General features: G+C 40.1%; 1 protein-coding gene across 1 annotated transcript; it reads left to right on the top strand.

The window, feature by feature from the left end:
* The first annotated feature begins 8,471 nt into the window (after nt 1-8,471).
* On the top strand, nt 8,472-10,715 carry LOC149767940 (uncharacterized). Its single transcript, XM_089929967.1, has one exon. The coding sequence runs from the start codon at nt 8,665-8,667 to the stop codon at nt 10,498-10,500; it is 1,836 nt and encodes a 611-aa protein (XP_089786093.1). The 5' UTR covers nt 8,472-8,664; the 3' UTR covers nt 10,501-10,715.
* Nucleotides 10,716-12,346: the final 1,631 nt, after the last annotated feature.

The raw sequence follows: 12,346 nt of genomic DNA, 5'->3' as shown, positions 1-12,346 counted from the left end.
ATCATCTTGTAATGTCATCTCATCAATCTTTTCTTCAAGAATTTCAGCATCATCAACAAGATCAACTCTCTTGCTAGAAGAGATATCACTAGAATCATCAAAAACAACATGTATAGATTCTTCTATAACTAGGGTTCTTTTATTAAAAACTCTATAGGCTTTCCTAGTTGTAGAGTACCCCAAAAATATACCCTCATCAGATTTAGAGTCAAATTTACCTAGATTGTCTTTTCCATTATTATGAACAAAACACCTACATCCAAAGACATGAAAATAGTTTACTTTTGGTTTTCTGTTTTTCCAAAGTTCATATGGTGTTTTCTTTATAATGGGTCTCAATAAAACTCTATTTAATATATGACATGAGGTATTAATGGCTTCTCCCCAAAAGTACTTAGGGAGGTTACTTTCACATAACATGGTTCTAGCCATTTCCTCTAGAGTTCTATTTTTCCTTTCTACAACTCCATTTTGTTGTGGTGTCCTAGGTGCAGAAAAATTATGAGTTATTTCCTTTTTACTACAAAACTCATCAAATAAATGATTTTCAAATTCGGTTCCATGGTCACTTCTAATAGCTATGACTGAAGTATCTCTAGCATTTGTTACTTCCTTATGAAATTTCTTAAAAACTAAAAATGCTTGATCTTTATGAGCTAAGAACATGACCCAAGTATATCTAGAAAAATCATCTACAATAACTAGACCATATTTATTTCCACCTAGACTTGTGGTTCTAGTTGGTCCGAATAGATCCATGTGTAGTAGTTCTAGAGGTCTAGAGGTAGAGACACAATTTATGGATTTAAAGGAGTTCCTTGATTGTTTGCCATATTGACAAGCTTCACATATTTTATTCTTTTCAAACTTCAGTTTTGGCAAACCTATCACGGAATCTCTTTTAACTAGTTTTGATATTGTGTCCATGCTTGCATGACCTAACTTACGGTGCCATAACCAACTAGCATCATTATCCTTAGTTTCATTAACAACTAAACATGGGTTATGTTTGGCTAGATCCTCAAGGTCTACTACATACACATTCCCACGTCTTATTCCTTTAAAAACTAAACTATTGTCATTTGAGTTGGTTATGATGCATAGGGATGGTTTGAACAAAACATCAAAACCTCTATCACACAATTGACTAATGCTAAGTAGATTATGCTTAAGACCATCAACATATCGAACATTATCAATAAAGGTTGAAGGGGTGATTTGTACTTTACCTATACCAATGATGTGACCTTGGTTATTGTCTCCAAAAGTCACAGCACCTCCCTTCTTAGCCTCAAGGGTGAAGAATTGGTCTTTGTCACCCGTCATGTGTCTTGAGCAGCCACTATCCAAGTACCAACAATTTTTGTCGACCTTGGCTGCAAGACACTCCTACACAAGCAAATCATACAATTTTAGGTACCCAAGTTTTCTTGGGTCCTTCATGGTTAGTAATGTTGGTTCCTTTTGGAACCCAAACCCTTTTAATTTTTCTTTTAGTTTTTCATTTTCTATAATCACACACATTTGCTTTATGTCCTAATGTTCCACAACAAAAACAGGTTATTTTCTTAGTTTTACTTTCCCCTGCTTTAACAAAGAAATTACTAAGGAGTTTTTGCTTATTTTTAGGTTTATACCCTAAACCAGCTCTATTGAACACAGCTCATTGACTATTAAGTATCATTTCTAATTTTTCTGAGCTATATGTAAATTTTTCTACAAAAGGCTTGTACTTTTCAAGTTCTAGTGTCAATTTTTGTTTTTCTGTTTTTAGTCCATTTAGGTCTTTTGTGAGATTTTGTTTATTATTTTTAAGTTCTAATATTTCTTTGTTCAGCCTTTCGTTATCTTTAGTTAAGGTATTAGTCTTCTGAATTAAGATTTGGTTGCTTGTCTTAAGTTCTGAATTTTCTTTAATAATAACATCTTTATCCTTAACTAATGTATCATACTTACGAAGGTGAGTTTGGTTAGTTAGTTTTAATTCTTTGTTTTTAAGGTTTATTATCTTGTACTCATCCATTAATTCATTGAAGGCACAATATAATTCATCGAAAGTAAAGTCTAAATGTGTTCCGGATATTACCTCATTGTCGTTAGCCATAAAACATAGATTGGCCTTTTCTTCTTGTTCCTCATCCGATGATGATGATGATGTGTCGGAGTCCGATAGGGTGGAGACAAGGACTTTCTTTTTCTTGTACTTGCTCCCCTTCTTCAGCAAAGGACATTCAGCTCTGAAGTGCCCCGGCTTTTTACACTCATAACATCCAATCCCCTCATTTTCTCTTTCCTTACCTTTATCCTTGTGATAGAAATTTGAGGGGCCTCTCCTTTGATGAGAGGACTTCTTCCGGTTGATGAATCTTCGGAATTTTCTTACAAGGAGTGCCTCATCATCATCTCCCTCATTGTCTTCCTCTTCACTGCTATTGCTGCAAGACACATCTTTGTTAGTGGAAACAGATTTTAGTGCTATTACCTTTTTCTGGTGAGAGGACTCTTCTTCATTGTGTTGTTTCATCGTTAGCTCATGCGTCATGAGGGATCCAAGTAGCTCCTCGAGTGGCAGTTTGTTTAAGTCCTTAGCCTCTTGGATTGCCGTCACCTTGGCTTTCCATAACCTTGGTAGACAACGAAGAATCTTCCTGACAAGCTCACAGTTAGTATAATTTTTGCCAAGGCTTTTTAGGCCATTGACAATGTCAGTAAATCTAGTGAACATGCAAGTGATTGTTTCATTAGAGTCCATCTTAAATAATTCATACTTATGAACTAATATATTTATTTTGGATTCTTTTACTTGATTTGTGCCCTCGTGGGTCACTTCAAGTCTATCCCAAATCTCTTTTGCAGAAATGCAAGTAGAGACTCTATTGAATTCATTTCTATCTAATGCACAATAAAGCACATTCATTGCTTTGGCATTTAGTTGTGCCTTCCTAATGTCATTGTCATCCCAATCCTTTTCAAGCTTGGGTATGGTGACACCCTCTACATAAATGGATGGGATGTATGGTCCATTTAGAATGGTGGTCCACATCTCATAGTCTTGGGCTTGGATAAATATGCTCATCCTAGCCTTCCAATATGAGTAGTCGGATCCATTAAAGAATGGAGGTCTATGTGTGGACTGACCCTCAATGTGAGAAGATCCAAATGGGGTTGTCATTTTGATCTTTTACTCTTTGGGTAATAGAGTTCCGGCTCTGATACCACTTGTTGCCTAGATAGACAACCCAAGAGGGGGGGTGAATTGGGTTTTAAAATAATTATTACAATTAAATGGTTTGTGAAATACTAATTAATACTTTTTGCAAGTTGGTTAATTAGATGCTATGTGCAGTGAATGAAATGAAAGTAAGAGACACAAAGGCAATCACAAACACAATGATTTTATAGTGGTTCGGAGCTAACCCTTGCTCCTACGTCCACTCCCCAAGCCTCACTTGGAAATTCACTATAACCCCTCGGATTACAGCCGGTTGTTTTACAAGCTCACAACCCAACTTGTTGTTTTACGAGATCACAACGAACTCGGTCGGTTTTCCCAGGCTCACCGACTAGAACCACCCGATTGTTTTTCCGGGATCACAATCAAACCCTTACACGTTGGTTTCAACCTAGGCTCACCAACAAACCTTTACACCCTTGATTCAATCCTCCTGATTGAATCAAGTGAGGACCAAATGGATAGAAAGAACAAACAGAAAAATACAGCTTCTAAGCAAGCAGATATTAAGCAATTTAAATAATAGAGAAGTTAAGAGCCCTCAAACAAGTTTATGATGATGTAGAGGAGGGCTTCTCGAACTCTGGGTCTCCTCTTGAATGTCTTGAAGACTTGAAGGCTGAAGGAGACTTCTTTAATGCTGGGAAGAGTTGGTTGAATGGAGTTAATGGCCCTCTTCCTTCTTTTCCGTTGAAATCCTTTTGCAGATGAAGATTTCTTGTTTTCTTAGAGTGGAATGTCACTTCTCTACCGTGCTACAGTTCTCTGTGGCTATTTAAGCCATTCCCCACGGAAACTAGCCGTTAGACACAATCTTCTAGCCGTTCTGCACATTCTGCACATCCTGACAATGTTTCCGTTGGGATCGGAGTCGACTCGGCTGCAGCAGGAGTCGACTCATGCTTTTCTGAAGTCGGCTCGGCAACTGTTCCGGATTTGAATTAAAGGGCACTTCTCGACTGGGAGTCGACTCGACTTAACCCGGAGTCGACTCCCCAAAATCTGGAGCTGACCTGGCACTTTTGGAGTCGACTCATTCCAAGAAATCCATAGAGGTATTCTTCAACTTTCCTCACTCGAGTCGACTCGGAAATTCTGGGAGTCGACTCGGCGCTCAGAGTCCGAACTCCCGATCTTCTGTCTTTTGGCTCGTGCCGTCTTGGAGTCGACTCGGACTGTTTCGGAGTCGACTCAGCTCTCAGTATCCGAAAAACAGTCTTCTGTCTTTTTGGGGTAGCGCTGCCTTGGAGTCGACTCGAACTGTCTTGGAGTCGACTCGCCTCTCAGAGACGAAAATACTGTCTTCTGTCTTTTTGGGGTCGCGCTGTCTCGGAGTCGACTCGGGCTTTGCGGGAGTCGACTCGGCTCTCAGTGTCCGAAAGTTGCTCTCTGACTTTTGCCTTATATTACACTGGGAGTCGACTCTCGCTTCCTTTGGAGTCGACCTGCCAACCATCGGAGTCGACTCGCGTTCCTTAGGAGTCGACTCGGCTCTCAGGGTCCAAAATAACTTCTCTGTCTTTCTGTCTGTAACTCCCTGGAGTCGACTCATACTACACGAGAGTCGACTCGGCAAGCATTGGAGTCGACTCGCGCTCTTCAGGAGTTGACTCGCTGACAGGTTTTGAGTTGGATCTTTCTGTTCGTCTGTCTGTTCTCAGTCGGAGTCGACTCGTAATATTCCGGAGTCGACTCGAGCCTGTGCCAGTGCTTCTGATATGCTTGGAGTCGACTCGTAATATCCCGGAGTCGACTCAAGTCTCAGACTTTGGTTCATATTGACTTCTTAACTTATCCAAAATGTCTTGAACCAAATCTCGAGACACTTAACCATAAATTTACAAGATTTTCACTGAAACACTAGATTGAATTCATTAGTAAACATAAGATATACTCAAATGCTTTGAGCTCATCAAAATCAAATAGGGTTATACTCAATCACTCCACATAATCAGATTTAATTCATGTTTAAATCATTATGATTTATGTTCATACATCACATATACATAACAACATGAATTAATACAAACAACATACATCTTATGTATTTATTTTTTTTCACTTTTATTTTCAGATCTGATTTGTTTCATTAAAATCAGAGATCATATGAATTATAACAATTATTTAGATCTAATCTAAACAATATTATTATTTCAGATTTATTCATGTTACTAATCCTAACACAAACATGCATCATATGCATCCAAAATTTCAGATCTACTTAATCATGCATAATAAGCAATTAAATCAATCATAAAAAGCACTTTAGATCTAATCTAAATATGTTAATGATTTCAGATTTAATTGCAAGAATTAAAACATAAAAGTTTAAATATGAACCTGGCTTTGATACCACTGATAGTGAATCCTAGGTTCTTCGGTGTTTAGCATACTGATTTTTTTTTTTTTTTGAAAACAATGGCTGAACCTGATCAGGTTGCCTACATACCCCTTCACAAGGGGGATCAAGCCACACGTAGTTTTTTTAAAGTTTCAAAAATGCAGCGGAAAAATGAATCAAACAATTTAATTCATGCATGCTTACAAGATCAAATCTAAAAATCAGCACATTAAAAACACATAGGATTATGCCGGATCCGTTTAAACAATTATGCCAAAACATTTATGCATGATTAACTATCAGATCTGAAATTTAAAAACTCTATTCCAATTAATCTCCGAATATCCATCGAATGGATTTTGGAAATATCTTCGTGAGGAGCCCCAAAAGAGGGTAAAACCTCGGAGAATCGGACCTAAACCTTGACACCATAATAAATGATTAATGCTAGATTAATACCTTTTATGATTGATGAAAATTGTTGATCCTTGACTTCGCAGCCACGCATACGAATGGCCTCTATGAGAAGCGAGAAGTACACGCAAAGCCCTGAAGGATCTTCTTCTGCAGCAGTACTAGCAGCTGCAGAACACTTGAAGGCTGAAATCTGCTCGCCGGGATTCAATCAACTCTTGATCAATCGTCTTGAAGCAGATGGAGAGGAGATTTGTAAGAAAAGTAGAAGAATCAGATCTGATCTTGAATCTTCTAGATATCCACTCTGAAAAACCTAGCTAAAATGGAGAAGAAGATGAAGAGGAGGCATGTGAGGAAGAAGGCTGCAATGGATGCTCTAGTCGGCGCCCATCTTGACCCCTTTTTAATGGCTTTCGAATTTCATTCAAAATTCAAAAATTAGCTCCTGAAATCCTCATTTAGTTGGCGCATGCAATGGAATGGGAACCACCCAAATCAGATCTCAACCAAATCTGATTTAAATTTAAACTTTAAACACATGCACAAGGGGGGAGGAATTTGAAATCCATGCGGCAAGGAAAAACACTTCATATTTTCGAACTCACCTCTTGAAATTCGAATTTAATCCATTCAAAAACTCATACGCGACCTTGGCTGATGATTTGAGTGATTAAAATCATTTAACACATTGTTTAATGTTTGAATTTAAATTCAAACACCAAGCAATGTCGCCAAGTGTCAAGCAATGGGTCCACGCGCCATGCAATAATTTTGGGTTATTTAAAATTCATGAAATCCAATTCCATGTCATCATAAATTGCCACATCATCTGAGCCTTATCCCCTTGGGTTGCACCTAATCGAATTTGGTTAATCCCGGATTAAAACAAAGCAATTTGGTTGAACCCAATCTAATCAGGTCAGACCCTGATTGAGCTCAAAATTGAATCCAATTCAATTTTGGCTTATCTAAACACAATCAAATTGAGTTAATTACTTTGTATTGGACCTAATCCAATTAGGTCAATCCCTAATTAAACATAAATTAATTTAAAATTAATTTGATCAGCTTAAGTCCTTTTGATTCTAATCTAATCCAATCAGGTCAAAACCTTGATTGAGCCCAAAGTTGAATCCAATTCAATTTAGCTCATCCTTAGCTCAATTACTCAATCAAATTGAGTTTATTAGTAATTTAATTACTAATTAATCCTCCAATAATTATTTTAATTATTTTATAAGATAATTTGCTAATCAAATTGACCAAATTACCTTTGAATGATACTTAATCATTCATCAGCCTTCTTGATCAATCAGGAAACTTCTATGCGTATGACCTCATAGGTTCGAACCTAAGCCGGTAGTATAGGAACGACTTCCTACACTAATCGATGTAACCATCTAGCAATGGTACCCGACGTCCGGATAGGCCGAATATATGCGAAGCAAATATTCTGAAACCCTGGAGTATGGTTACTGTATAATTCATCCCTTTGACTCCTAATGCCAGGATGACTTGGAGCTCACTGTCAACCCTATAATTAGTACATCCATTATGTGATTAACTTTAGATATCCCGTGACTCCTCACTGGGATTATCCTGATCAAGGTTTTGCTAAATTAATCATAAGACATTATCTCCTGTTTCCAGGAGGGGTCAATTCCATCTTGACTCACAACTGACTACGCAAGTACTTGACTGCACCCAGTGACCTTCCGTCACTGAATTAGAAATTCAGGTAGTCCGGTACCAAAGCAGTGAGTTGCTTGCTAATCACTTTGGTGATCTCAAGTCTGAGGGATACTTATACCCATATCCACTCGGAACATCTCTCGACAGTAGAGTGTTCCGGAATTGGTCACATTCAGTAAAATGTACTCCTACACTTCACCTGTGTGGCATACCAGTGTCTCCACACTCCTTGGTTAAGAGGATAACCAACGTATATGTTACACAACGACCTAATCTCGATAATGCTGTCATCCTTGTAACAACATATCATTTGGTCGCTTACTGTTTTAAGGACTCGAAGATAAATCCTCCTTTATCATTAATAAGTCCTAAAGACTTCATCATATAAGAGTTTATTTGAAGATGTTAAATGATGAATAATGCCAAAAACACTTTATTGATTTGTCAATTCATTTACAAAATTTAATCATCAACATTGCTGACGATTGACATTTAGGATACAATTCCCAACAATATATATATTGATCCGTTAGAATGTCCATTTTCTCGGGGACATATTTATTTACATTGATCCCTTGGGATGTTATTGTTTTATTGAACTAAGGCATAGCTTGATCCTTTGACCAAAGGTGGTCTACATCATGTCGGTGATCTTCCTGGATCATGCGGCCCCATCAAACATGACTCCAAAAGTTTCCATCAGTGTTTAAAGCATCAGCGGACTCTGGGTTAGCTGAAAACCGATAATTGGCCAAATGGTAGTCGCACACCCAACAATCTTCTCCCACGAAGGTTGCCTTCAACTTCATCCTGTTAGCTGAAGTCAAAACATTGATGTCTGTTGGTTGTTTCTTCTTTGATAGAAGAGGCATTATATTTCTTCATAGCTTACCCTTTTTGGTTGTAAAGTCTGAAGTCCCCTCGTTTTATCTTGGTTCCAAGTCACCAAGGGAAACACCTACACCAGCTGACAAGAAGAGACATGAAAGATCTCTGGCAGGTGCTTCCTATGTATCCTCTCTTTTGTGCCGTGTTCTTTATATTTCTCTATTCCCAACCTTGTGCTTCCAATTCCAAAAATCTCAGCTGCAATTCTAATGATCTGAGAGCACTAGAGGCTTTCTCAAATGGTCTTGATTCGAGAATCGATGGGTGGAAATTTCATGATGCTCCTGCTGCAAACTGTTGCAGTTGGCCTGGGGTGCGCTGTGCTTTGTTCTCAGTTTTCTCCTCCCCGTCCTCAATAAATTCTACCAATCAAAGCTTAAGGGTCGTCGGTTTGGATCTCGCAAGCATGACTCTGAAAGGGCTTCTCTCGAATTCTGTGTCAGGTTTGGATCAGTTGAGCTTCCTCAACCTCTCCCATAACTCCCTACGAGGCACTGTCCCTCCAGAGTTGTTTCATTTACGTCGGTTGGAGGTGCTGGACCTGAACAGCAACGGCTTCACCGGTGATCTGGGTCAAGGTATCAGTAAGCTTACAAGCTTGTCCTACCTCGACGTCTCCTTCAATAAATTCACCGGATTCATTCCGGATTCATTTCATGGCCTTCAGAGGCTGGAGAGTTTCTCCGCTGAATCCAACTCTTTTGAAGGTCGATTACCAAATTCACTCTCATCTTGCTCGATGCTTAGGTTGCTCAATCTGAGGAAGAATTCTCTTGATGGCAATATTGACCTTAATTTCCCTAGTTTGGTTCATCTAGTTGTTCTCAATCTCGGATCTAATCGTTTTTCCGGTCATATCCCGAAGAGCTTGTCTTCTTGCAGAGCCTTGCAGGTTCTACACCTAGGTAGTAATAATCTCCATGGAACAATTCCCAAAAGTTTGAGGAACCTTCAAGCTCTCTCCCATCTGTCAGTGTCAAAAAACAGTCTTTCCAATGTTTCAGTGGCATTGCAAACACTACAGGAGTGTCAGAATCTGACGACCCTTGTCCTTACAATGAACTTTTATGGAGAAGAGATGCCTAATAATGGAATTCAAGGATTTCACAGCATGCAAGCGCTGATTATAGCATTTTGTAGTCTGACTGGTTCCATTCCCTCGTGGTTAGCAAATATCAAAGAGTTGAGTTTGCTAGATTTGTCTTGGAATCACTTGACTGGAGGCATTCCCTTGTGGATTGGGAGCCTGGATTATCTCTTTTACCTTGACCTGTCAAATAATTCACTCACTGGGGAGATTCCTATGAGCTTAACGAAACTAAAAAGCCTCAATTCTGATTCTCTTTCACACAATGGGTCTTCTTCATATGGCATCCCCTTGTTCTCTTGGAAAAATGCACCACGTAACCTGCTGTATAAACAATATACAAACTTCCCTCCAACAGTGGATTTGAGCAATAATATGATGGATGGAACAATCTGGAAGGAGATTTGCAACTTGAGGCTTCTTCAGGTGCTTGACCTGAGCAACAACAACTTCACAGGTTCTATTCCTTATGAATTGTCAGGCCTTCGCAAGTTAGAGACATTGGACTTGTCTTTCAATGATTTATCAGGGACAATACCTGCCTCCCTTGTCGACCTTACGTTTCTATCTTCGTTCAATGTTTCTCACAACCACTTGCACGGCCAAATTCCCACGGGAGGTCAGTTTCCAACCTTCTCGGGTTCGAGCTTTGAAGGGAATCCTGGTCTCTGTGGTGAATTTTTCCTAGTTTGCAACTCCACTTCAAAGCCTCCAGAGGAGGAGGAAAATGACGAAGAAGAAAGTTATTTTGTTCTCGAAGGACTGCCTCTTGCGATGGGATTCATATCTGGCCTTCTCCTGATAGTAATCCTCGTTATTCTGCCGTTACTGAAGCAGGGTTGATGGAAAATGATGACTCCTCCCAAAGAAAGACTGCAGTCTATCTTGCCATTTTATGTAGTGATCTTGAATGCCTAAATGGATTATATATACTTGTATTATTCTGTTTTGACACCTGATGAATGTGCTTAGTCATAGAACAGAGCCATGATTCCAATACAGGGCCAATTTTGTTACTTAAGGAATGATTTTGATCCGCTGCAATAATTTTGTGATTCTATCTGTATCGTTGTCTCTTTAGGTTACGTATAAATCTCTAACACAAACGAGGATTTGTTTCAGCATGCAATTGGAGTATGCCATGCTGCTTCACCTACGGAGGTCTACTGGCACGCAGTCCTGCCAAACACGCCTATGCCCAGTCCCGTCCGTGGTCTCTCTCTCTCTCTCTCACACACACACACATACTTCTCAAGGGGTTTTCAATAGGGTAAACCATCTGTGAGTGCTATGTTTGGTTCAGATAAGTGATGGTTAAGCCTCAAATCTAATCTCAAAATAGTTGCAAGATGCACTGAGAGAGGGATTTGGTTGACTTGCATCTTGCTTCATAGAGCTTGACATAATTAATTGATAAATCCATACAATTACTATTTCAAGTTATTTGTTTATTATATAACGTTTTAAATCATTATGTGGTTAGAAACCAGTAATTGTAGCCATCAAATTGATGTTAAGACAACAATGAATCAAGATTAATTAAAACTATGGGCATGTAAGATTGTTAGGGGCCTCATGCTCTCACCAATTCTTCCGACGAGCCATTTCATAAGCAGCTTTGAGTTCATCTTAAAATCAACAAGAACAGCTCTACCTTGCTTGGATCGTAATTTGGGATGTTTGATTAAAGATGGGAGAATTGCCGGTCATGGTAGAGGTGGAAGATAATGATTCGGTGTTAAACATGGCAGAATCTAGAGAATTAATCATGTATGCTCTGATACCATGATAAGAGTGGTAACGAGAGGCACCAAAGGAGAAAAGTTTTCTTTCTATATTTTATGTGGCATGAAATGTGAGAATAATGGGTTAAAGTTGGCAGCCCAAGCCAACTTCAGCCCAAGGCCCTTTTGAAGAGCCAAAACAGAGAATCGCGATCGCGATCCTCTCCAGCTTCTCCGAGCAAGATAGGATTTGAGGCGCCACGGCCGTTTCGCGGCAACCCCACAGCTGTTTCTCCACAGCCCCGTGACCGCTTGAGTAGCCGCTGATCATGCTCAACCGCTGCAGAAATCACAGCAATGAGCTGTTCAAATTTTTTTTATAAATCTCTCCTCCTTTTCTGCCATTGATCCACTGTTGAGCCTTCTCCTTCCTCTCTCCCTCTCCTCCCTCCACTTCTGCTGGTCGGTGTGCCACCCCGGCCGAGCGCCACCCTTTGGAAGCCTCATTGTTCTGCTTGGTTTCTTCTGCGACTCCTTTCTTTGTCGGAGGCTGACGCTGCCTCTCCGCAAGAAGCACTGCCACTGCCGTTTGGCGGTGAGTTTCCCGGGGGGGGTTTGCTGCATCCCCCTTTCTTTCCCCTTCTCTACTTCTTCTGTGTTCACGCCCGCTCCTCTATTCCGAGCCAAGTAGTTGGCCTCTTCTTGCCGGCCGCGCCATCACGCCGCTAGTCATGCCTCTGCGAGCTGCTGGCCGGGCCACCACCAGGCCATCAGTCACCCCTTCCTCTTCTCTCCCTTTTTTCCTTTGTTTCGGCCCCAAACCAAGGATGATCTCGGTTCCCACTTCTAGCCGGCGGCCGCTACTGCCAGCGACGGTTGGCCGTCAGCCACTCAAGCTGGCCACCGCCCGCTTTTCCTTCCCTCTTTCCTTTTTCACCCTTCCTTTTTTCCTTCTAACTCCATGT

The sequence above is a fragment of the Phoenix dactylifera genome, chromosome 3 (assembly GCF_051530095.1).
Source record: "Phoenix dactylifera cultivar Ajwa chromosome 3, Ajwa_hap1_PhDact_Kaust_v1.1, whole genome shotgun sequence".
In the NCBI taxonomy this organism is placed as follows: Eukaryota; Viridiplantae; Streptophyta; class Magnoliopsida; order Arecales; family Arecaceae; genus Phoenix; species Phoenix dactylifera.
Note: the sequence above shows the minus strand (reverse complement) of the source record. Positions and strands in the feature narration are given on the sequence as shown.

Excerpts from the sequence above, each read along its gene's own strand:
- LOC149767940 (XM_089929967.1), top strand. The coding sequence starts at position 8,665 with ATGAAAGATCTCTGGCAGGTGCTTCCTATGTATCCTCTCTTTTGTGCC.